General features: G+C 41.8%; 1 protein-coding gene and 1 long non-coding RNA gene across 2 annotated transcripts in view; both read left to right on the forward strand.

The window, feature by feature from the left end:
- The first annotated feature begins 5,828 nt into the window (after positions 1–5,828).
- The window catches only part of CTNNAL1 (catenin alpha like 1), a 57,715-nt gene continuing 36,550 nt past the window's right edge, over positions 5,829–26,993 (forward strand). Inside the window, exon 1 of the mRNA XM_064431012.1 lies at positions 5,829–6,059. Within this exon, the coding sequence (XP_064287082.1) occupies positions 5,934–6,059 (126 nt within the window). The 5' untranslated portion in view covers positions 5,829–5,933. The remainder of the gene's footprint in view (positions 6,060–26,993) is intronic.
- Positions 7,354–10,920, forward strand: LOC135306687 (uncharacterized). The gene is made up of 3 exons (XR_010367473.1): positions 7,354–7,659; positions 9,960–10,071; positions 10,652–10,920. It is a non-coding gene; the product is annotated as an uncharacterized LOC135306687 (long non-coding RNA).

The raw sequence follows: 26,993 nt of genomic DNA on the forward strand, positions 1-26,993 counted from the left end.
AGAAGGCAAAACTTTTGCTTAACATCTGGGAACTGATCATCTGGGGGATTTTGTCTGAGATGTTACAGCAGCACTGTGTTTCAGAGTATAGCAATGCATTGATAAATCTATATAGTGTTGTCTGAAAAGAATCCTTCACTCTACCGTTCCTAGGGTATGATTTTAAAAAATTGCACATTCATTCCTACTTACAGGTCACGTTGAGACTGTATTTTCAGATGTCCTTTTGAAATAATTTGAAATAAGGCCAAATTCACAGCTGAAGCTAAACTGATGAGACCTTCCACCTCCAAAAGCTGTCACACCAATGTCACTGTTAGACTCCAGTCTATATATCAGTAATATGTATTAAAGGAGAGATCAAGGAAGCTCTAAATACAAGGGGAAAAAAAAAAACAACAAAAAACCCCCAGGCTTTATTACAGAGCAGCTTCAGCTTCTTCTGCAGAATATAGTACCTGTTTTAAGGCTCAGCATATTCATATTCAACCAAAAGCATGGGTCTTACAATGGAAATTACGGGTAACTTTAGCAGTATCCATTATATATTATTCACTACATCTTTCCTTGCCAATAAAGTCTCATATTCTCATTAAAAAAGCAAATTTTTACAGGATTAAAAATGTTCCCTTGCTTTTCCCTGCCTCAGACACACATCTACAACTGCAGGTGGCTGTGGTAGGAAACATCAGTGAGAAAATGTGGGATACAACCTTCAGCCTCTGACTTTAATGTTCTCTCTTTAATTTTGATTTGTTGATTAAAGCTTCTGTGCTCTTTGTGTTCAGCATGATACAGGAAACATATGTTTTGTGCCTAGATGTGTTTTCAAAAACTGCTACTTATTACAGAAGTCTCTTGATGGTGCTGGGATAGATGAAAAATACTGAGTTCTTAGACTTCCTGGAGAACTAGCACAGGTGACTGTATTCTTTTGAGCCCTGTAAAAGAGGCAGTGAAGCCTCTGACCATCAAACAACGTTCCTCATTTTCCTCAGACAAAGGGGACAGAAGCATTTTGGAGGTGTACCGCATTTGGTAGCATGGCCAAATAGCTGTTACTTGCTGAAGATTTTGACAACTACCACCTAGTAAATGCAAAGGAAAAGGGAGCTTGAAATCACCCTCTGGCTGTATGGGCACAGATATTATATATATATAGAATACTATTATTATTATTATTATTATTGTTGTTGTTGTTGTTGTTGTTATTATTATTATTATTATTATTATTATTATTATTATTATTGTTATATCATTACTCTGGAAAACCTTCAGATAAAAATAGACACAAGCTTGTAGTCCTTCAGATATATCTATCCATTATTTTTATATCCCCTCTTCTTCATAGTTTTTGTAATAACTGTTGCAATCCCACTGTGAAACTAGTAAATTCACAAAATGACAAATATAGTTATTGTAGAGTCACATAAAATGCTTTCTATGTAAAAAAAAAATAATAAAAGTAGTCTTTTTCCTATGGGGTATGAAGCAAACATAAAAGATTGATTGTTTTTATAAAGAAGTAATGTACTTTGGAGTTAATAACGACTAATAATCAGGATTAGACATTTCACGCAATGCTTGTCTCCCATCTTTTGACATTTCTCAAAAGCCTAAATTTTTTAGCCGTCTTTAAAATTACTGATTTCACAAGCTGCCTGCAAAACATCCCCGCTGAAAAAAAAAGAAATATGACTTTGTCAAATTTTAGAGGAAACTAGAGGCAATCGAGGGAAAAGCTTAATCTTAAAGTGGATTTCTAAATTTCATCTGGAAGGATGATTGATGTGCTTTCCCCTCCCACACTGTTATAACTTTAATCTCACCTGGAGGAAAAAGAAAGGGAGCAATCTGACACTTAGCCCACTCAGCTCTGCTTTCCAGACTGCAGCTGGGAGATAAGAAAGCAATGGAGGCACTGCTTCCTCTCACCCCTGGATATTTGGGATGCTCTCTGTGGGAGGATAAAGACCAATTACCCTTTGGAATTCATCCTCAAAGTGTTAATAATTTAGCTAATTCCTATGTCTTATTCATTATAAGTATGTGTTGAAAAGCGCTCATTATCAAAATTGACTAAAAAGCCCTCTGATCCCATCAGCTGGCCTTTGCTAGTATTTCCCTGTTCTCCCTGCAGTTTGTGCTTCCTAGGCCAACTGCTCTGTGTGGACAGAAACTGCTAAGCTCCTCTTCACAGCTCACAAGTTCAAACCCGTCTTCGCTGGTTAAATGGCATCTGCTTTGCTGCATGTGCCTCAACAGCACATATGGAACAGCTATAATCTGCTTCCTGAAGAAGGTTTCTCCATGTGGAAAAGGCTTCTGTGTTCACAGCTGAACCTTATGCTGGTCAAAATGACCAGATTAGCAAAAGCATAATTTAAACCGTTTAAGTGTTACCGATCTTGTTTTGCTTTGAACAGGCCAGGGAACACACACATCTTAGCTAAGGTGCCAGCTGCTCCATCAAACTGAGGCTGACTGACAACTTCTTCAAACAAGCCATGGCACAGGTAGCATAAGATATGCTTAGTATGCTCATTAATACGTTTCATATAATTCTCATCAAAGCTAAGAGGTCAGCATCCACAGTGAGAGGCTCAACTACACACAAAGGCTCGAAACAGCCATCCCTGACAGAATGTCAGAGCGTGGGGAAGAGCACTTTTGTCTGAGAACTTTGGCACAGCACTGTGCTAGGTAGTAATGCTGTCTCCCACAAAAGCTACCTCAGACAGGAACAATTCAAGTGAAGAGCTGGACAAGGGAAAGCTGGCTTACATTCTGTGTAGAAACCTGTCACCAGTCATAGGAGCTAAGCTCATGGGAAATCGTGGACAGAGAAGCAAGTGTCACCTCTTTGAGTGAAGTCTGGAAACAACACAAGGAGGACCAAATTGACATGTTCATAATGCTATGAGGATATGAATCACTTCCTTCCCTTGACCACTGACTAAGTTATGAAGCTAGAAATATAGTCCATTAGGCATTTCTCTTGTCCTCCATGCTTCAAATGCTTTACATGTTCAAAGGCAGAGTTGAACAGTGGTAACTCAAGTGATAACTCAAGTGGAAACACGAGACTGCCGTGGCCAGTGGGTGGTCCTCACACCCTGCAGCCACCAGGGATGTTCTTGTGGGGTGATGGGCTTTGTGGGCTGATGATGATCATACACAAAATGTTCTACTGCTGTGCATTGCACAGTGCGCTCCCTCAGAGGTATGTGTTGGCATGCCAAAGGTGTGGTTGCAATCTATCATACTGGCTCATTCAAATTGTCTTAACATAATTAAAAAGCACAATTAAGCTCCAGGCTATGATGTTTGATGAACTCCTCAAGGTGTCTTTAAAGATGTTAGTCTGCAGCATGCTAGTGCGGTGTTATATTAAAAACATTACAACATGCTCTCTGTTTGCCTAGCACAGGATTACAGAAGCAGAGCAGTAGTTTCCATGCTTAAAACTGGAAGCACCTGAGGGGGAAAATTGGGAGAGCTAGACAGTGTTGTCACTAGCACCACCCACTAACGCTGCTTCTCAAGTGGAAAGAAAATGCAAGCAGTAAAACAAAGTGGTAGATTGGGAACAGGACTTCTGTTTGCAGAAAGGCGTTGCAATGTTCACATGATTTGTCCACTAAGTGTAAGAAATTATCTTTAAACTATTTGTGCCACTTTTAAACTCAATGTTTTTTTCTTTAAAAAAAAAAAAGCTACAATCTTCAACATTAATCATTAACCTCTGTTACTAACAGAGGTTAGTAACTGCTGCTTCGAATGAGAAAATGTCATTCCTGGAATGTCTGATCTGTTATTCTGTTGAAGACAACAGACAGCTGTCTTTGAAATTAAGTGACACAAATAGTCAAATTATAAACAAATTATTATATAAACATGTGCATCCAAGTGTTCATGTCCTTCTAGTGCATTTCTGACATGAATAATGGATTTGTATCTGTAGATGCTGATGACAGTTAATTTGCATTACAGCAATATTCATAAAATAGTCAGTAAGTTGGAATAACAGGGGGAAGAGGGAAAAGGAATGCACTCCTCTTTAGTGTTACTGACACTTTGGTGGATGTTTCTGCTCATGATCCAGAACTCTCTCGTAGGAGTGTAGAGTCTTGGGGAGGCTGCAACCATATCTGCCCTCAGTACTGTATCAAAATGTAAAAGAAAGCAGTTGGTGCCAGAGCTTAGAATATGGCTATTGAGAAAAAAAAACATATTACCTGAAAAAGAACAAAAGACGTTGTAAGAAAATGAGAAGTTTGGGAGAAAAAACAGAACTAGAAATCTCAAGTGTGCTCTACACCACTTTGATCAAGCATGACTAGCATTTATTTCAAGTCTACACCATCATTCAGATGTTTTTGTACCATGGCAGGTTTAAGCCTTCAGTTCTCTCCTGAAACACTTGATGTTATATAAGATGTCATTTTAGAAAATATGAGACCATGCTGGAAACCAATTTCCTGAAGAGCTAGGAATAGGGTCATATCGTTATCTAGTGTTATACTTGCAGCTCTGGCAATTTTCTTTTTTAATAAATATGGATAAGTCCATAGGACTCTAAAGGACAACAAATATTGTCCTTTATCTCATGTCTGTGTTTCAAAATTATGGAAAAGATGCTATGTGCAAAAAGGGTCAGAAATCTTTTCGAAGACATAAAATGATACAAAGTCCCTGATTTAAAACATAAAAAGAGCCAAAGACACTATTACGGAGTTGCGTTGTGCGAGAGCTGAGCAGTTCTGAGCAGGAAACGAAGCAGTTTCGTGGGAGTGATTTACTGTCCAGTGCCGGCTGGAGCTGCTGTGCACCTTGGTGCTTTGGATAGCAGCCAGAAGGGCTCCGTGCCCTGCCCACAGTGATGGGCAGACAAACCTGTACAAGAATCAGCCGTACCAAATACAAGCCAAATGGGACCTGTAAGCATCCACGAACGGGTACTTTTCAAGTACAGGTTACTAAATAAAGTGGAGAAATTAATCTAGCCCATAACAAACGCCACAACACAAACCAAACCACTTTTATTTCTTTGAATGACTTTTGCCTTCTCTTTGCTACATCAATCACGTATGTTCTTGCTTTAGCACCAGGGCTGGGCAAACCCGGATAAGCACGATAGCTGTTCTCTAAGAGCGGCCAGGTACGGAATACAAATCACCCAAAGCCAGAAAAAACCCCTTTTTTCCCTTTCGCCGTGAGGCTTCTAAGAGAGAAGGCGATGGCGTTTAGTTTGAGACACCTCATCAGCCCCCCGGACGCTAAAAGTAGGCGAATCGTGACTGCAGCCCTTCCCAAGAAGAGAGCGGCTGCCCTGGAGCCTCTGCCTGGCCCCCACACCGGCGCCCCTCTCTTCCCGACCGAGTCCACGCTTCCCGGGCCAGCCGGTGCCGCTGCAGCCCAGCGCCGGTCACCGGCCCGGGCCACGCGAGCCCCTCAGCCACCGCCTGCTCCGGCTTCCCGCTTCGGGCAGGGACCTTCCCCCGCCCCAAGCGAGACGGGAGGGGAAACTCTGGGTGGGAGCGGTGGTGGCGGGACCACTCCCGCTTCCCTTCCTCCGCCGGCTGCGGGGTGGAGCGGGGGGCAGCAGGCGCGGGAAAGGAGCGGCAGGGCAGGGTAGGCAGTAAGCCCCGGCGTGAGGCGAGCGGGCGGGAGCTGCCGCTTTAAATCCGTCCCGTCCCGAGGGGCGGGGAAGGGGCCGCTGAGGGAGGGAGGGAGGGGGGCTGGGCGCGCGCGCGCGGCATCGCCCGGCGCGCGGCGGAGCCCGGCGGGCGCGGGGCGGGGGCGGGGGCGGGGGCGGCGGCCCCGGGGGCGGAGCGGCGTGAGGGGAGCGGCGGGCGCGGGCTGCCCGTGCGGGAGCGCGGCGGTGGCGGCGACGGCGCGGCTGGAGGGGGTCCCGGCCCGGCTCCCCCGCTATGGCCACGTCCCCGTGCAGCAGCAGCGGCGTCTCCTCGTCGTCCTCGTCCGGGCTGGGCGCGGACGCGGGGCTGGAGATCCGCACGCGCTCCGTGGAGCAGACGCTGGTGCCGCTGGTGTCGCAGGTAGGAAAGCCGCCGCGGGAGAACGATTTCCCACCCCCTTCCCCCTCGCAACCTCCGGGAGGCTCTGCCCGCCCGGTACGGAGCTCGGCCGCCGGCGAAGTTTGCGCGCTCGGGTCGCGGCGCTCCGTCCCCCCCCGTCTCCGGCCGCGCCGGTGCTCCGAGCCGCGCCCCCTCCCGCCCGTCCCGGGGTCCCGCCGGCCGCGGGCGGCTGCCGGAGCCGGAGCCGTGTGGGTGATGCTGCTCGCACGTCCGTCCCCGAGAGAGACTCCCGAAGTTCCCCGCAAGGTCGCGGGGGAGCGTTGCGTAACGCCGGGCGCTGCGGTCCGAGCCGGGGCGCGGAGGGGCTGCCCCGCCGCCCGAGCGCTCCCGGCTGCCCGCGTGGGAGCGCGCTCCTTTCCTCCCGGCTCGGCGCCGCAGAGAGCGCTCGTCTTCTCAGGGGCTTCGGCGGAGCTTTGTGTTTTCGCGGTCTGGCCTGAGCGTTGCATTGATTGGAGCTCCTGCTGCACCCCGGGGTAGTGCCCGGTTTTTAAGAGGTTCGGTAATGGGCAAACTGTCTTGGTGATCTTTTAGCACATCCCGCACAGTGCTCAATGACCTTAAACCCCCCCCGCCAAATCGGGCTTTTCATGCTCTGCTAAGTAATTACATGCCAGTCACTTTGGCGTTGGTGTTTTTTGTTGTTGTTCCTGTTGGGTTTTTTTTTCCAGGCATTTAGTTACAAAATTGGTGTTTGACGTACTCCTTAGAATTTTGTTTCTTGAAAAATAATGTCTGAAAACGGCACAGTGTTTGCTGTGTAGGATTTTTGTGCTCTAAGCACTGATCAATAAAGTTAGCAAGTCAAGACCTACCTGTACAAAATCTTTAAACAATATGTAACAGCTATACAAAAATAACTAGTCCTGGTGAGGTCAAATTGTGTTTATATCTTCATAATCTATCTGGAAACAAGCTGTGGTAAGCCTTGTTTTGCATTTCTGTGTCTGGGCTATAGGGAGGTTTTCTGATGGGTAATTGTGTTTCTGTACCCATCATGGTAATGTGTGGGTTTCTTTCTGTTTGGAGACGTCACAGTCAGTACAGCAGAGCCTTTCAAAGGGATTGAACCACTTTTTCCAAGGCAAAGTAAAGTTAAATTAATTTTCCAGTCCTAAAACAACTGGAATAAAATAGGGAGACCTCTTTTAGGAAGCTTAAGAGCAGTCAGAAACATATCTAGTTGCAAAAGCTGAATTTAGTTTCATATGTTAAATTTGTACTTTTAACAGATTTACGTGAAGATGTTCTTATTTCTCTGGAGTACTGTTTAACAACAAATGATCTTATTACCTTTGCAACGAAACCCACAGAGAAGTGTGTCATGTATAATTTTTCATTGTCCACAAAGCCTGTGACAGCATCTTCCAGGAGGGCTGAGCGGCTTTCACTTCCCTGTAAACCGTGTGTCTGAGCATTTGTGAGCGCTCAGAGCTCACTGTTTTCCTGCTGAGGCGCTCCAGACTCGAGACAAGTGTGTTCCTTGAAGCACGAGCTCTGAGCTCTGTTCCGATTCAGGCTGAAGGTGCTGATGGTGTCAGCAGGAGCTCCCTACACCTGCCTGGTAAAATGCCCCACTTACTGTAGTGGTTTGTCAGTTCTGCCTGTACCGTTCCGTCTGGATTGCTCAGTTGAGATCTCACTGCTTGGCTTTGTTCGGGAAATTTATGCAGAATGGTGTTTATAGAGTACTTCTTAGTCTCAGAATTTGCTTGTAGATTCTGCATAAGCTGTGCAGTAACTCTCAGGACTTTGTTTTTCTGCTTGTACAAAATGCGCTTGCAAAGGGCTTTGCTCCTACTGTGAAGTTAACTTCACAGTTTACCCTTTTGTTAAAATCCGAGAAGCGCTATGTGATACTTGTATACTACTGAAAAAATAGTCAGAATGTTCCTGCTGCTTTTCACTACTTATTTTAAGCAGAGGAAACAAAAGGTGCCTTGTCTGACAAACTCACTTTCAGTCTCTCATGTGGGGCTAAATCTTTTCTTTAAGAAAAAAAAAAAAAAAAAAAAAAAGCTGCATTGATTCTTATTTAAATTCATGTACTGTACTGCACATCGTCATCATTGTAATATTGTAAACATGTGTTTGCCTGCTTGTTTTTCCTCAGCAATTGTGAGGGCTGGTTTTGTTTTATTTTTTTTTTTTAATTGCATTTTGCAGCTTGGTTTTTTTTTTTCGTATAGACTATGTTGTAACAGAGTACATTTGCTATCAGCAGTGGTATAAGATTCCTATTTTTCCAGCAGGAGAAATTACCCTTACAGTCATTACTGCATATACTTATTAAACCAATTTAAATTGGTTTTAAAACTTGGAGTATTACAGAGTTAAACTAGATCTGTTCAGACCTTGATGTGGCCCATTTTTAAGAGTGACACAGATGACAAAGATGACAAATTTAAGCCACAGTATTAAGCCTATTTGCTAACACTTATTTTTCACTATCTACATAGCTGAACTGTGAAAAAGAATCATTGTACAGTAGTTTGCAAAGCATGTGGCATGCAGTTCAGAAAACATGGCTTCTGGCGTGAAGCACCACGATTTTCTTTAAAATAAGGAATATTTTCTTCACTGGGATAGGTGTCTTTAGTTCAGTTTTCCATGCATAAATACTATGGCATTCTTTAAAATCTAGACATCCTCCTTCACTGCTGCTACCCATTTCCAGTCTAATTATTTTGGGGTTCATTTTTTTAATGGGGAGTTTTTGGCAACACGCGTCAGGAAGGGTGTTTGAAGTGGTCAGTGCTGATTCATTTAATAACAAGTCATTTAAACAGTTGAGGAAAAGCAGAGACAGGGGAAAAAGCACTTTTCAGGACGTGGCTCCACCAGTGGCTTCCGCAGCTGCCGTTCTGTACCTGTTTGCCAGTGTAGGAGCAGTCAGGTACCTTCACAGCTGTAGGAGTTTGTCTGTCTAGATCTGTTCTAAGGAAACATTCTGAGAACCAGCAGAATAGGTATTTGTCAAACTTCACAGTCAGGTACTTGGGAAGAAGAGGGAAACTTTGAGATCTATCTGCCTGGAGAAGAGGTGGCTCTGGAGAGACTTGTTGCAGCCTTCTAGTACCTAAAGAGGACCTGCAAGAAAACTGGAGAGGGACTTTCTTACAAAGGTGTGTAGTGATAGAGCAAGGGAAAATGGCTTTAAGCTGAAAGTAAATATGTTTGGATTAGGTGCTAGGAAGAAATTCTTCTCTGTGAGGATGGTGAGACACTGCAGTGGGCTGTCCAGAGATGCTGGGGGTGCCTCATCCCTGGAAGTGCTCAAGACCAGGTTGGATGGGGCTCTGGGTAACCTGATCTAGTGGAATGTGTCCCAGCCCTTGGCAGAGTGGGAGTGGAACCTCTTAAATGGCCATTCACTTGCATCCCAAATAATCCTGTACTTCTGTATTCCCAAAAGAACGAAGTCACTTTCCATGGTTGAAGGTGACCTATCCTCCAGCATCTGGAATGCAGAGCAGTGTGATTACAGCTGCTCAACCTGCAGAAAGCCCATTTTGTCATAGGTGCTTTGGAGAATGATTGTGTGCCCATATGTTACTGAACATGTTTTTCCCATTTTCTTGGTATAGGAGATCCTGACAGAGGTTTTGGAATTGACTTGACCTATATAGTAAGAAGTATAAGCTTTTAAGCTTTTCTTTATTCAAGCTACAAAAAGCCCATGATACCAATGCTTCTGAATGCTGTTGTTGTTAGTCTTAGATTCTACATGAGTTAACAGTGCCTTGAGCTGAATGAAGCAAACCTGTTCTTTACTGTCCTATTGTTTCCTTGCTTTCTCTGAAGCTAGCTAAAATAATTCCCATTTCAGTAAATGTTATATAACATTATGTGATTTTTTGCCAGTGTTCTGTTTTTCCAGAAGTTTCTGGAGTTGTATATTAAATCTCAAGAGAACCCACAGCTGAAGTTTTCCTAATAATGTGAGAAGCTCACTGATGCAATTTTCAGACTGAAGGTACGACTTCAGAATAGTCATTTTGCATCAAGCTAGAGGTCTGTATATAATCTGTAAACTTTTTCCTGGCTTCTTTTTTGGCTAATTATCAGGGACTGATATGGAGGCCAGTACTGTTTAACATCTTTATTAATGATCTGAATGTTGGGGTGAGCATAGACCAGCATGTTCAACAGGCATGTCAGCTTCCCTACAGCAAGCTGGGGAGTTTCTGACACTGTGGTTGACAGGGCTGCTAGACAGAGGGACAGGCTGGAAAGATGATATGACAGGAAGTCTGTGAAGTCCAAGTCATACAGCTGAGTCAGGGCAACACCATGCAGCAGTACAGGCTGGGATCAACTGTCCTCAGGAAAACTTTGCGTGGGAATCCTGGAGGACAAGTTGAATGGGGGTCAGCAGTGATGGCCAGCTGTGCCTGGGGTTGGGAGCATGAACATAACAAGCAGACTGCAGACGTGATTCTTTTTTTGTTTGGCACTTGTGAGGCAGAATGGGGTACAGTACCATGTTGGGTACTTTCCTCTCTGTATCACTTGAATCTGCAGTGTTTTGTTTTTTTTCCTCTGGACATTGACAGAGTTTACCACAGTCTGCAGCTACCCACCTAATCGCAGGTATGGAGAAGACAAAGACAGACTGATCCCAGACATGTATGGTGACAGAAGTTGGAACATTGAGAAGTCTAATTACATATAAGAGAAGACCTTTATCAATGTAAGGAAGGCCAAACACTGGAGGTGTGCAGAGCACCTACAGAGTCTGCAATTTCGGAGATGTTCAGAATGGATAAAACTGTAAACAGCACACTCCAGCTGGACATGGTTTGAGCAGAGAACTAGAGAAGATGATCCTGGAAATTGCTTTCATCATAAGCAAGTCAGATTTTTTTTTTATGGATGTCTGTTTCGTAATCAAAAGATCATGCTGCTGAGGAGTAATGGTCACTCAGACCTAGCTTTCATAAGGAAAGCTAGGAATGTACTTTCCTGTCTGTATTGTTTTGATCTGCAGTGATTTTTTTGTTCTGACATTTTGTTCCCTGGTCAGTGCTGCAAGATGTTTCTCCAATTGTGTAGTCAGTTCTTATCTTTACTCTCCCAAATAAATTGGGATCACCAACAAATCTTCATCATTTTCTTACTTGCTTATCTCCTCTCTCTCTTTATGATTATGTATAATAATCCATGTTGCAGTAAAGGTTTCTGTGTAACTTTATTACAAGTAAGTAATCATTCACTTTCTGGTATCCTTCATCTTCCTTCTCATTGTTCTGTCTCTTGATGAGTTCAATATTCATACAAAAGATCTGCTTGTGTTTCTCTCAGAGTCTTGTCTGATGTCTTTTGAAAACTGTCAATTTTGTTTCCTAGTTTTTTTTTTCAGTGGAGTGCCTTCTTATCCATGTAATTGGTGATGTCTACAGAGAAATCTAGTTGTTTTGTGAGGCAGTAATTCCCTTTAAAAACAGCTTTTTAAAAATCTTTGCCAGTATGCAATATTTATTTAGGTGTCCACTACTTTTTTTTACTTTTTGTATTGATTTGACACGTACAAGTGTCAGGGCAACATTTGTACCTCAACTGTTGACCTGGTTTTAAGCAGGAGATTGCATGATTAAGTTGATACAATCCATTGTATCTTTGAGCCCCTTCAAATCTTAGTGAATAGCATCTAATATTGGCAAGTTGTTCCAGTTAATTTTATCTAACATTTTCATATCATTTTCTGCATTTCACTTTGATTCCACACCGATTCCCTGAGTACTTCACAGAAGTACATTCTGGAGTAGGGATTGCTTCACTTTCCTTGGCAGTTGAGCACAATTATGAATAGCTGCTCTGCTCTCTTCTTACTTTCTGTCAAAAGAATACGGCAGAACTGTGCTAAGGAGGTAACAGAGTACATCAGGGTTATAACTCCTGAAGAAATGGACTAAAATAGCTGGTGCATTGCTGTACCTTTAGTGGAACTGATGTTATTCTCCATGCAACTGAAAAAGCACCTACTGTCTAAGAGGGAGATTTAAGAGAAGTGTAAAACTGCAGATGTGGACTTCAGTGTGCTACTGTCAGTGCTACTGACAGCAGCCTTTGGATTTTGTCCATAGGCTAGCAGTGTTTTTGGGGAAGCTGTTTTGTGAATTTGCTGGCTTGGAAGTCCTCAGATGGCTTCTTCAAATACATCAATAACAAAAGAAAAACTAAGGGGAATGTGAACCTGTTGCTAAATGGAGGCAGGACCCTGGTAACAGAGGATGGACAGAAGGTGGAGTTGCTGAATGCCTTCTTTGCATCAGTCTTCACTGGCAACACCAGCCCTCTAACTCAGGAGACCAGACTAAAGGAATGTAAGACTTTGGCCTCAACAAGGGAGATTGGCTTAGAGAACGTACAGGCAAACTTGACATCCACAAGTCAGGGGGCCATGATGGGATGTATCCATGAGTGCTGAGAGAGCTGGCAGACACCACAGCGAGGCTGCTCACAGGCGTATTTGGAAGGTCAGGGTGATTGGGAGAGGTGCCTGAGGACTGAAGAAATCAAGTGTCAGACCGGCCCAAAAAAAGGATAAGAAAGGGGAGCCAGAGAACTACTGGCCAGTCATCCTTACTTTAATCCTTTGAAAGATGATGGAGCACCTCATTCTAGAAGCAAGCTCCCTCCACATGGATGATGAGAAGGGGTTCTGAGGTAGTCAGCATGGATTCACTAAAAGTAAATCATGCTTGACCAACCCTTATTGACTTCTATGATGAAACAACTTCCTGAATGGATGAGAGGAGAGCAGTGGATCTTTTCTACCTCGACTTCAGTAAGACTTTGGACACTGTGTCTTGCAATATCCTCATAGGCCAACTCAGGAAGTGTGGACTGGATGAGTGGAGAGGGAAGTGGTCTGAGAAGTGACTGAATGGCAGATCCCAGAGGGTTTGTAATCAGTGGCACAGGGTCTAGTGGGAGCCCTGTCACAAGTGGTGTCCCCCAAGTTCAATACTGAGCCCAGTATTGTTTAAGTTGTTCATCAGTGACTTGGCTGAAGGGGCAGATGCCTCCTCAGTAAGTTCCCTGATGACACAAAGCTGGGAGGAGAGGCTGATCCTCAGAAGGCTGTGCAGCCCTTCAGAAAGACTTTTATAGGTTGGAGAGATTGGAAGAGAGGAACCTTCTGAAATTCAGTTGTTTTTATCTGACAGCTTTAAAGCAGAAAGTCCTATATTAAAAGCAGTGTTAGGCATCTAATTTATTTATCACTAGCTCTTTATTCTTGGAAGTCTACAAAAATGGGGGTGGGGGAAAACCCACCACATTGTCCCTGTCTTTTTTTCTTCTGCATCATGCATCAGTCTTGTATATAAGCTAATGTTTGAATGTCTGTATATAGCCATAGTATTGTATTGCAGTACAGGCTCATTACACACCTACTTTTGAACTTGTTAATCAAATGCATTCTCTTTCTCAATTAGAGTCTAAATAGGAGTGTCTCATATACTCTCTGGACAGTATTAGTAATCTTGTGGAATATGTGTAGTCTCATTCCCTTCCTGAACTTCAGCCTTCAGTCCAAACTCAGATTCACTTTGACTTATTTGCATTTCCCATGCAGCAGATGCACTGACAGATTTGTTCCAGCAAATCCCTTGGCTGCCTTCTTTCACTGGGCATTTTTTTGGTACCTCTAGGTCTTTCTCTTTCATATGTCTGAGGTGCTGAAGGGTTCTTACATTGTTGGCTGGTGCCAGAGCTTGTGCATTGCCCCTTATGGCTCTTTTTGAAGGATGAGAAAATTCTTTTTTGGAAAAAGTAGGATGATCCATATTTGTTTTGAGCTCATTGAGGGATAAAAAAGATCTGCATGCTCTCCTTTTAAACTACTTCTTGGGACCATGTCTTTGTTTTTCCATGCATTAAAAATCCTGGTAACTTGAAAGCTTTGAGAACCTGCTTCTCCTCTTTTTCAGAATTTTCTGTCTTATGAATTAATTTGGTACTCACTTTAGGCTGGAAACTTGGCACTACCGTTGAGTAATAAAACTATGAATTGTGGTGCAAAGGCTTGTGCTGTAACTTGTATGGAGGGAGGCAGACCTCCTGCTAAAGTCAGAAGAGTTACATCCTGAACAGCAGAGGAACTCTGCCGTGGATCACATGCTGTGACTGCTATGGGTCAGAAGCTGCCTGGGTGCAGAGTTGCACCTCTGTAGTTCCAATTAGTCACTAACTCTGACTCTTTCTCCCTGCGGTTCCATAGGTGTTGTGGGTTAAGTTGTGAGCTTCTGCTTTGTGTTAAGCATCTTGCACTCCATGCAAATTCTTTTTCTGGCAGAAGCTCAGCTGTTGCTCAGCCTACACTTGGTGCTCTGTGCCCCTAAAGGAGCCTGATTGTTTCACTTTGATTTATGCAGAAGCGTTAATCTTAGGAGATTGTCATCTGGATGTAGAAAAGGTGATTATTTCAAAGTATCAATTGTATTTCTTGGCTGATGTGGTTGCAGGTTTCCTTTTAATGAGACTAGTTTTTAATTGACAGCTTGAAGTCATTGAAGCTAGGTCATTGTGAAACATTGAAAGAGAAATAGATAATCATTTACAGTTGTGGTTTATAAGATATGCTGAGGAGCCCAGGAGTACCTTAGAATAACTTAGAGGTAAATTAAATTATTTTGTTGCATTAATAAATAATGATGTTACTATCACTAATTATATTCCACTTTACATGGAAAATTACACTTGAACATTTTATCACATAAGCAACAGCACTGTGATGAAACAGCTGTGGTTTCAGGCTTTTTTTTTTCTGTGAACCCTTGGATAGTAAAATTGGCTTTGAGTTAAGCTTGGCTACTGCTTTATAATGTTCAATACCTTAGTCTTTGATGTGATGAATGAGTCAGACTAACATTTCAAGTGGCTGAAGGAAGATGCTTTTTACTGACATAGCTGAAAATCAATTGCTCTTTTTCAATATCTTATCTTTCATATTCTTGAGATCTGATTAATGAGTTTTCTGCAGATTAAACAAATTTTTGTAGTTCTCCAGTAGAATGAGCATTAAATCAAAACTGCCTCTCTGTGATCATGCACAAGAAGAATTGAAGCAGCTTTCTTGCTGTTCAGCATTGTTAACAGATGGTATTAGACAGATTAGGTAGGGAAATCCCCAAAGGATGATTTATGAATTAATGATTGCAAACAACTCTGATTATAGTTTAGTAAAACTGTTGTGTGGTACTATGAGCCTGTGGCTTTCTGCATGGATTTAGTTGATGTTTCTTAATTAATTAGAAAAGTATAATCCTTGCTAGATAGAACCTTAAAGTCTATTTTTTAGTTATTGAGCTATATTGCATTTCATTAATAGCCTTGTTTAAAGCTAATGGGGTAAATGAGAAGTGATAGAGACTCTAGAGCCAACTCATAACTGTTACTCTACTTTAGATACTGAATTGGATCATGCCTAAAATGAATTGTTAAATGGCAAGATAGCTCCTAAGCACAAATCGCAAAAGTATTTTATGAGCAAATCCCAAAGTTCTTTCAGACGTGCATAGAAAAATTTTTAAAAGTGTTTATTTTGTCTTACAGAATCATGTTTTTATTAAACTGAATGAATATAACCATTTAGAAACACACAAATCCTATTTTCAAATAGTAAAGCAAAGTTGTTCTGTAGTAACATAATCTTTTCAGCATGGGGGGTATGATAGTATTGTTGTTTGTTTGTTTATTCACAGGCATGAAAAATGTGTACAAGCAAGAGGGTGATACAGTCCAATGTTGCAAGCACTTAACATGTAGGAGATAGACCAGTGCATGCAGCATTCCCTTTTAATTACTAAAGATTCTGTATTGTAGCTCTATGTTTCATTTAAATATTCTTAAATTTTCCAACTGAATGAGTTTTTATTGCCCTGGAGCTCTTCAAGGAAGCAATCAAAAGAACATGCAGGCACTTTAGCATAAATAAGATAATAGTTCCTGGATTATATTAAGTTTTTGTTTTGCACTCCTGTAGGTGGATAGTAGTTGGATTTGCATAGCCTTTCCCTGTAACTTCTCAGTTAATCCCTAGAGCAAGTCTGTGCTTTTCAAAATGGAATACCAGGTGTTGCTCTGAACTGAAGTGGGATATCAAAATGCTGCTAAGGAAGCCCTCTCTGAAAGAGGCTGCAGGAACTCTTCTGTCAGGAAGATGCAGTGTAAGGAGGATTGAATAGCTGGTATTCATGGCAGGGAATCCACCTGCTTATGAACTAACAAGGAACATTTTCTGCATCTTCAGGAGCCAATCCAGCTTGAATAGAAAGAATTCTCAGTTGCAGGTGAAATAAATGTGTTGTCCCTGCTACATCTTTTATTACGATGTCTGAGTTTTTAGTTCCACAATAGTGGTGGTTTTTTTGAATAAGCAGCTCAGACCTGGGTCAGGCATTGTTCACACAAGCAATAAAAGGTTAGGTACGTTAACAACAGCAAGTTAGGGGGAAAAGCCAGAATCACTGTTCGCCAGTCCCTGGTTTTGAGGTTACCTGATCATGTTAGTAAATAGAGTTATTTCTGAGACTTGAATCTCTCTGGTGCTAAAAACATGTCTGTATCTGTTTTGACCACATCTGAAAGTACACTTTAAACAATGAACTTCTCTCTGAGTTGGATTTTCTTAGGTTTAATCCTGTCCAGGCTTTCCAGGTGTGGAATGAAAAGCAGGAATTGCTTTGTTTATAAAATCTAGCTATTTGGGTAAGAAGGTACTGAAGGGCAACAGGAGGGGAGGAAAATGTACTGCCTGGTATGCCCTGAAACCCAATTATTTGGTCTACTAGACTGTACTCACCTTTTCTAGTGAGGTAGTTGTGCATTTCAAACTTCAAGACAGCAGTTGAGTTAGAAAGCCAGTTTTACTTCTGAACACATTTTGTAATGGTGATGCATATTTTATAATGTCCAGTGTGCCTGTTGATGCACGTATTGTATTATCAGAAGAAGTTAAGTTGGACCTTGTTTGAAAAACTATCTTGGCCAACTTATGTCAAGTTGCTCAAAGGTACAAATTTTAGTGCCAGCTCTGTGAACTTGCATACATCTCTTAAAAAAGAAAAGAAAGGTTGAATTTGAACTGTCCGAAAATGATGATCTTTTCCATGGTCACTCATTGCTGTAGAAATTCCGAAGACTGGTGGGTGAATGGTGGGGCAGTCCTCTGACTTGTACACCATGTGGGAATAAGAGTAAACAAGGTACCTTTGATCATTGGTTAAGCCTCACTAAGGATTTTCCAGTGATTGGTCTCCTCTTCCATGTGTGGGAAAAAAGAGGATAGCAGCAATGCAGGTTGATTTTTGTTACTTTTCTGCTTCACCTCTGCAGATCAGTGGGGGTCCCTGGTTTTAAGGAGTCTGTGAAAAGAGAACATTAAAAAGAGAGCGTATTTCTCCTCTACAGTAGGGTACTTTAATAACATTAATTCAATCCTCTACATAATATCAAGAATCCACAGGCTGCAAAAATAGTGAGCTGTGTTCATTCTTTTTTATTTTCCTCTGATACTCCTTTTCACAATTAAAAAAAAATTGGAAATAATTTAATTCCTTGGGGGGGGGAAAGTCCTGAAGTTTTCAAAGTTCTGGTTGCTTTGGACAAAAAAAAAAAAAAAAACAAACAAAAACTCAAAAAACCAAAGAAAACCTATCATGCAAATCCCCAAACCCAAAATAACCCACAGTGGAGGAAATAAATTGGTGTCATCAAATTGCTGCACTGCATTTGAACAAGTTCATCTGTATCACATTTTAGCTAATAATTTTCTCAATGCTGTTTGGTTTGGAACTTGAAATTTAAAAGTTCCTTGGTTTTCTAGGAGCGCATTTGGCACAAAGAAAGGGTATTCACTGCTATAATACAGTCTTGTTCTGAGTTGAATCCTTTCTTTTGATCTCTTAAGAATTCCAAGAATGTCTAACAAGTACGTAGCAATGGTACTAATAGTCTGAGGTGCGTATTTGAATTTGAAGTTGTACTATTTTCTTTCTTGGTGAACATTACGAAGAGTAGATTTTAAGTGTGGATGTGAAGGAGGTGAAGAGTACTGTTTTCACCTCCTCCAGATAATACTTCTAGCTGGTGAAGGTATTGTGCTTATGAGAAGTGTACAATTAGGTATTATGGTGTTTTAAAATTTATTGTACAGTTTGCAGTTAGCTAGCTGGAAATCTGGTTACGAGTGCATTATAGCTCGTGTTGCATTTGCTTGTTGAGCTGTCATGATCTTTTCTAGGCAAGCATGTGGAGGACTGTGGGATACAAGATGTTAGGTGAGGTACCCCAGTGATCTGAGCTGGTAAGGCTATTCTTGTGGCACTTGGCAGCTCCTGCTTGTCACTGCAGGTCATGGATTGTTCCTCCTTCCTTTTCAAAGGTGGTTTACCAGCTTGTTAGACACTGCACGTGAAAGATTGCCTGAGGCTCTGCTAAGCCTGTTAGCATTTGTCCACAGATAAGTGAACCAGCCTACAGGTTGTTAAAAGTTGTTTATTTAATTTGCTTCCCTGGAGGTTTTTATAAAAGATGTGTGTAAAACCAAGAGAAGATACTTTTAAAAATCCTCCAGACAAAGGTACAATGCCACAAGTCTCAATGCCACAAGTCTAAGTACTCAGCAGTCTTGGATATGCAGTGCATTTGTACCGCTCTTCTAGACACCAGTCCAAAGGGACTGTGAGGAAAATTAATTAATTGGGGGTAGCTGGATTGCATCACTTCATGGAAGCTGTCTAAAAAGTGTTGACTCAGCATCCTGAATGATGTGTTGAGGTCCATGTGACTTCTGCAAGAAGGGTTGATTGTCCCTCTGCATAATAACACGCTGAAAAAACTATACTGGTTCAGTAGTCCATAAAGCAGGGGCAATTGTTGGAAATAATCTTTTCAGCATAAAAAAATACAGGTTCTTACAGTTAACTAGTGCATTAGTAGTTTACAACCTTTGAAAACTTTCAAAATTGAGTTTCTGCGAAGTTTATTTGTTGATTTTTTTTCTACAAAATTAAATATGAATAGAAAGATATGAGTTTTCCAACTCCAAAAATCCACACACTAGCTGAACTATAAAAAAATATTTTAGTCCTTGAAATGGTACAAAATACTTAAGATTTCCATTAGTGCCTGGACAAGCATCTAATCTTAACAGACTTGTGTTTTCTAAGGCAGGTAAGCAGATAGTCCTTGTTCATTCCTAAGATCCCTGAGGCTCATCTTGTGATGACAAGTCTGTGTGGCAGTTCTGCTTGCAGCCCTTATGGACAGGATGTCAAATGCCAGCTGCTGCCTCTCCGCTCTGACACATGGCTGTATTCTGTGGCAGATGTGGGTGTTGGAACAACGTGTGCTGCTGTCTGGCTAAATGAGTCTGAGGACCTGGTCCTCCACCACAACACTCAAGGAGTGTGCAAGACCTAATGAGAGACAGTACCTAAAATGTAATATTAGAAGATCCTCTCTGCCCCCAAACTCAAGATGAGCTAGTGAAAGTGCAACCAGTATAGGAAAGGCCTTTTTGACCAAGATCTCTATGTGTTCTATTAAATGCAACTAGATTTACCTTACAGCACTCTTCTTGTAGGGATTTGTAACTTCTTTCCCAGTATGTAGTGCTATTACATTTTCTTAGCAAAGACTGTTCTGTCCTGGTATTACTTTTTCTTTTTTTAAGAACCAAATTTTCTACCATTATAAAGTTAATGGAAGGTAGAAAGCAGAAAATACACAAAATGGAAGAGCAGCTTTTACTGTAAGGCAGCTGATCCTCATTGTATACCGATAAGATCCTGAATTTTTTCTAGCAGGAATGCTGGTCAATATAAAATTAAAGAATCAATGGCCTGGGTTGGAAGGGACCTTAAAGGTCATCTAGTTCCAGTCTCCCCCCTACATCTTCCAGTAGATCAGGTTGCTCAGGGTCCCATCCAGCCTGGCCTCGAACACTTCCAGGGATGGGGCATCCATTTCTCTGGGCAACCTGTTCCAGTGCCTCACCGTGCTGAGAGTCAAATTTTTTTTTTCTTAATATCTAATCTAAACATATATACCTCTTCGAGTTTGAAGCCATCCCCCCTTGTGCTGTCACTGCATGCCCTTGTAATAGAACCTCTCCATCTTTCCTATAGGCTCTTGTCACACACTGGAAGGCTGCAGTGAGGTCACTCAAAGCCTTCACTTTTCCAGGGTGAATAGGAGTGTGTTGGGTTTGTGTGGCAAGGCTTTAGTAGTGGGGAGGCCACAGTGATGGCTTTTGTGAGAAGCTGTCAGAATCTTCCCCAGTGTCTGACAGGGCCAATGTCAGATGGCTCCAAGATGGACCCACTGGCCAAGGCTGATGGTGGTCCATCTTGGAGTCAGGGATGGTGGTAACGCCTCTGGGATAATGTGTTTAAGAGCAGGCAAAATGTATCGTGCAGAAGTTATTGCAGCCAGAGAAGAGAGGGGTGATAATATGAGACAAACGATTCTACTGACACCAAAGCTGGTGTTCCAGTTGCAGGACTAGAGATTCCCTTGCAGCCTGTGGTGCAGACTGTTGTGAAGCAGTTGTCCGCCTGCAGCCCATGCAGCTTCACAGGGATGCAGAGATCCATGCTGGAGCAGGTAGGTATCTGAAGGAGCCTGTGACCCTGTGGGAAGCCTGTGCTGGGGTGGCTCCTTGCGGGACCTGTGGAGATGAGCTGATGTTGGAGCAGGTTTCCTGACAGGACTTGTGATGCCAAGAAGCACCCGTGCTTGAGCAGCCTGCTCCGGAAGGACTGGAGCCTGTGGGATGGACCCATGCTGGAGCAGTTGGTGAAGAACTGCAGCCCATGGTGAGGATGTGTGTGAGAAGTTCATGGAGGACTGTCTCCTCATGTTGGAGCAGGAGAGGGAAACCTCTTGCTGAGGAGGAAGCAGCAGCAGAAACAGCGTGTGAGGAACTGATCACAGCCCCCACTCCCTGTCTCCTTGTGCTGCTGGGGGAAAGGAGGTAGAGAACCAGGAATAAAGGCCAGGAGGGAGGGGTAGAGGGAAGGTATTTTTAAGATGTGTTTTACTTCTCACAATCCTACTCTGATTTGATTGGTCATAAATTAATTTCATTTCCCCAAGCAGAGGCTATTTAAGCCATGACAGTAACTGGTGAGTGATCTCTCTCTTCCTTATCTCAGCCCACAAGCCTTTTATTATATTTTCTTTCCCTTTCCCTACTGAGGAGAGGAATGATAGAATGGCTTTGGTGAGCACCTGGCATCCAGACAGGGTCAACCCACCACACAAGAGGCAGTAACAAATATTACTCTTGAGAATCTAAATCATCCTGTGTACAATGTGGGTACTTTCCTAGGGAGAGAGGTAGGCAGGACATATTCCAAACATGACTTGTCAGTTTAACTCCTGTGTTTGTAGCAGGGGGTGTGAAATAGCTATGTTTCCTCTGGTTTTATTTATAGATGTCTATAAATACTTCCTGAAACCCAGTCTCTTTAAGTATCACTTAATTCTGTCATGCAAGACTTAATTACACTGACAATAAATAGACATTAGAATATTTTTAGCTAAGTGTGCTGTCATGATGCTTCCTGAGCATGAAGCATATAATGACTTAAATGTCAGTATCTGAAGGCCCTCAAAAAGATCTGAAAACAGCTACTCAAAAATTGCCACAACGGAGCTTGTTTCCTTAAATATGAAGTACATCTTCATGCATTATGGCTATATCTGTTAGTTTTGGTAAAGTTTTTGAGAAAAAGGCCATTATTTTTCTGTGGCTTCTCATAACAAGTGCAAAAAGAATGTAGCTGACAGATTCTTGAGGCACTCCTTAAACTGATTGTCTCAAATCTAAGATAAACATTCCATGGAAATTGTGTGAGAGCTCTCATTAAACAGAGGGTGAGTACCATCAAAAGGACTGTTTCCTTTCTAGGACCTGATCAGTAAATCCTTAAGTAAACAGCATGTAACGTATTGCTCCTGTTCAAAGAGACTTGCAGGTCTCTTTTCAGCTGCTAACTCCTGTCCAAACATCACAGATGTTGGTGGCGGGGAAATACACGGTCAGAATATAACACATTAAATATCTGGGAGGTGTTAAGCTTGAGGGAGGCCTTAGATTATGTTCTTGGACTTGGTAGGTGTTTCCTTCATTTAAAAAAAATTAAAATATGGTAATGGTTCTAGTCTGGTTCCAACTGGATGGACTGCAAGGGAAAAGCAATTTCTTGTAATCTGAAACATCTTAAATGTTGCAAGTATTACTAGTTCACTTTTTTATAGGCTCTTAGGGTTTCTTTAGTTGGTTGTTGCAGAGAAAATTCCTTGTTAAGTTTCTTCTGGGTCTTTCCTTTTCTCCATTTAACTTGTCAAATTTTTTATCTTTGTTTTAAACATTGCTTAAAAGTAAGGAGCAAAACCTTTGCTTATTCTTTATTTTAGAAGTCTTTCTTATTGGCCTATTAATGCTCCCTGCTGTATTTGTGTTCTGAAACAATTATTTAGTGCTGGAATGGTTAAATAATCTTTGCACTGCTTATTAGCATCACAGTTTCCTTCAGTTTGTCACTTAATGTACTAGTGAAATTCCTCTCCTTGCTAAGATCTTATTATTTTTTTAACCCTGACTGTTAATTACAAGCTTAATTAAGTCTTGAAAAAGAATCCTATACTGCAGTTGCCATTACCTCTGCTTTTTCGAAACTTTACTTGACATGGAGGATGTATCTGTCACTCTTAGCACTCTGTGAGGGAACAAGAATGCATAATTCTGGAACATCCTTCTCATTGTTTGTAGAGCAGTATTTTCTGCAGGTGTCAGGTTGAGGAGCCCATCTTGTATCTGAACAGCTTTCCTCATGCCTTTGACATTATTACATTTGGTTTATGTGTAACTCATGTTTCTAGAACCAAACCCAGCCCTTTTTTCTTTAACTGAGCAGTATTTCATATCTTTCTCTTTCTTTTATCATGACCTACCTACTCCTATTTCAGGGCTGTTTGTTACTCAGTTTTTTATAGGAAACATCTTGTGCAAATCTGATATCAGGATAGACTGCATTTGCTACATAATGTTGTTCACACTTGAAAGAAGTGTTACATGAAGCTGTTTGCTGTGATGTTTCAAACTTCTTGACCAACTTCTGTTTTGGTTCTCTCACAGTGGCTGTTTTTAACTGTCAATCCATACAGTTTTTTGACTTACCTGAAAAAAGTTTGGAGCTCAACCAACTTTCCTCCCTTCCAGTGTTAAAGATGGTTACTATACTGGCCCTAAGTTAGCCAGTCTGAGAAGAAATTACATTACCCAGCTAAAAGTTCATTATTCCAGGAGGTATTTTCAAAGCCTCTGCTGCTTTGAAAATACCTTCTGGAATAATGAACTTTTGTTCATATCACAACCTGTGTGTATAACCATAGGTTGAGTTTAATCTTCATATACAAGCTACTCAATAGGGTGTCTAGCGTAGCTCATAGAATCAGAGAAGGGTTTGGGTTAAAAGGGGCCTTTCAAGACCATCTAGTTCTGCTCTTCTGCTCTGGGTAGGGATACCTTCCACTAGACCAGGTTGCTCAAAGCCCCTGGTTTTCAAACTACTTGGTCTTGAACTCTTAAAATGATGGGGCTTACACAGCTCAGGGAAGTTGTTCCAGTGCCTCATCACCTTCATGGTAAAAAAATTCCCTCCTTAGGTCCAATCAGAATCTACCCTCTTTTAGTTTAAAAATATCAACCTCTCTACTACAGGCTTGGTAAAAAGTCTTTCCTAATCTTCTGAGCCCCTTTTATATGTTAAAAGGCTGCTGTAAGGTCTCCTTGGAGCCTTCTGCAGGTTGAACCACCCCAGCTCTCTCTGCTGTCATGGTCAGAGGATGCTCCCTCCCTCTGACCATCTTCATGGCCCTCCTCTGAGCTGTCTTCAGCAGGACCATGTCCTTCTTCTGTTGGGGATCCCAGAGCTGTACACGCCTCTCCAGGTGGGGAATCACCAGAGCAGAGTAGAGGGGCAAAATCCCCTCCTGCAGCCTGCCGGCCACGCTGCTTTTGAGGCAGCCCAGGATACAAGCACATTGTTGGCTCAAGCCGAATTTTTCTTGCACCAGTACCCCCAAGTCATTTTCTGCTGGGCTGTTCCCAATCCATTTATCCCCCAGGCTGCAGTGGTACCACAGATTGTCCCAGCCCCAGTGTAAGTCCTTGTGTTTAGCCTTGTTGAACTTCATGAGGTTGAGATGACACTGGTGATAAGACCTGTCAAAACAGCTGCTTATTCTTGCTTAACCTTGCCAGGGGGAGTAGAGGGGTTGTTTTTTGCTGCAAGAATTTGATGCCCTCTGAAGAGAGTGCAGAAGAAATTATAGAAATATAAAAGGCAGTCGTGTTCCTGAGAGTGTTTTATAAGACTTCAATAGAGGAATTTAGGCTGTGATATCTTCATGGTTTTTATTATTTGCATACCTCTGCAGTAACATGGGAATTAAAATAAATGCCCTTGATGATTTGTAAGAGACAGTGGGATTCCTTTCACTCTGCAGTGTTATTTGCATATGCATTTTTTTCAGGGTTATGCAGAGCATGTTTAAACTTCTACTGGTGTAAAATGTTGTGGGAGGTAAACTTGTAGCCAGTATGTAAACTTGAAGTTTGTTTTAGGATAGTGTTATTTTATATATACTACTGAGAAGTCAATAATTGTATGAATGTCATATTAATCCATTAATCCATGTGCTGTTTATTTGGGTTGCTGTTTACTTAAAAACCATTTGAAAAAACAAAGTTAAGACCCTCTATCAGTTCGGTTTTCTTCAGCCCTTAAATTAATGCTCTCAGTAGGCTTTCTAGCCTATTCAAGAATTCACCAGCTGGCACTGTTAAATTAGCTGCTGACAGGTATTTTAAAAATCCTGTATACCTGAAGTACCTACAATGCAAGAATTCAGGAGAGCTGCATAGTGCTGTTCATGGTTTATACCATGAATTTCATGTTGGTCTGAATTTCCATTGAAGTGATGGTAATTGTGTGCCTTGAGGAATGTCATTCCTCATTCATAAAATGAATTTGAAGATGCTCAAATGTTTCCTCAGTTTACTCTCTATTAAGACTCTGTTTTCATCATAAGAAGATCTTTTCACTGTAAAGGCATCCAAGGTTCATAGGCTTTGGAGTTGAAGTTTGGTGGTCCAGGGGTCTCTTACAGGGACAGATTTGTTGTATGAACTATAGAAAGCAGCCTTCCTTTAGACCTTGTGGCTTAGATACAAATTGGAAAAGTAGGGTGTATATAAGAAGACAGTGGGCAGACAATGCATTTCTGTACTGATGTTTTGTACCAGAGCAAAATATTCTTCCATCTCATAGCAGTTCTTCCATAAAGGCCAGCACAGTTCTTAGGTATTTTGGCTTTTTTATTTTTCTTGTGTGTACAGAGTGCTCTATGAAATGTTGATATTTTCCATTGCAAAGAGTTTAATACTGGAAACTTGGCTAAACCAGCTCCTGGCATTCAAAATCAGCCTCATCAAGGTATTAAACAATACCACTCTTACTTTTTTTTCTCCAGAAAGATGACTCAGTGATATCTGAAGGGTAAACCTTGGGCATTGATCAAATCATGAGGCAGAGCAGTTCCTACATTGCTTCCTGCTGTGTCCTTGAATTTGTAGCGAGCATTACAGGTACAGCTTGTATGCTCCTGTCCCACCACAGGCCTGACTGGTGGGAGAATGAGTGAATGAAGATCTGTCTTTTTGAGGAGCAGCAAAGACACCTGTGATCAATCTGATACAGCTGAGATATTTAGACATTTAAGTAATTCCTGTAATTTTGAGATTCTCTAAACAGACATCTTTGAGCTCTGGGGGTTGTTGCTTATAGTGGAGTTCTGTGCCATTTTAAACTACACTCCTGCTGAAAGGAGTGCTCCTGACCATCTTTCCTCAGGCTGCACTGTTTCCCTTTTGCCACCAAAAATATTCATGAAGCTGTGCAGTCAACCAGACTGGGGACCTGATTATGGGAAAAAATAAAACAACAAGCATCTCCTCCACAGCTGAGGTTTAACCCACATCAGATAAATTCATTGCAAACATGAGTGGAAGACAAGGACATGCAGGATTATTTTTGTTGGGTTTTTATGCTGGTTTAGGATGTTTGAAACTACCTAGTTTAATTTCTCTCCTGCTTCTCACTAGAAAAGAATTGTAGCAAAAAATGTAAAGCTTATGTTTGTAATGCAGTTTACAGTTACTTAATTGTGTATTGAAGGATTGCTTACTGTTCTCATGTTTACCTGATGCCTTGGTTCAGAAGGTGCTTCTGCAATCCTGCCTTTCTCCTCTGTGAGGGGAAAGGATCTCTTTGTTTTCTCTTGTTTGTTTTGGACAAATCTTCAGTCTCCTGCAGCCAGCATGCAGCTGATCTCCAGTCCGTGTGATCTGAGAGGGAATGTATAGCACTTTGCAGTGGGCAGAAGAGCCAAGTCAGGAGTTCAAAATAGGAATGTCCTCACAAATTGTTTTATTGATAACTTGTATCAAAATAGCAACCTTTTTCTAAATTCTAGGAAACATGCAATTGAGGGTGTTTTAAGTTATGAGTATGGTGCATATTTTAATGGGGCAAGCGCTACGAGTGTAGTGTGAAAGGCTGTTGAGACCCAGGGCAGCTTATTTTAATACTGCAAATGGGAGTGGAATAAAAATAACAAACCCTCTTTTAATTTGAGATAAACTGTGCAGATGAGCAACCTTAATACACTTCAGTGTTTTTTTCATGCTCTGAGAAGTTAAATGATACCTCATGACGCAGCACAGAACCGAATTTTATTAGTGAAGTACTGTAGAAATCTATTATTGAGTCCAATTCAAAACTTGCCTTCAGTACTAAAGTTAAAATGTTCTAATAA

The sequence above is a fragment of the Passer domesticus genome, chromosome 1 (genome assembly GCF_036417665.1).
Source record: "Passer domesticus isolate bPasDom1 chromosome 1, bPasDom1.hap1, whole genome shotgun sequence".
Classification (NCBI taxonomy): domain Eukaryota; kingdom Metazoa; phylum Chordata; class Aves; order Passeriformes; family Passeridae; genus Passer; species Passer domesticus.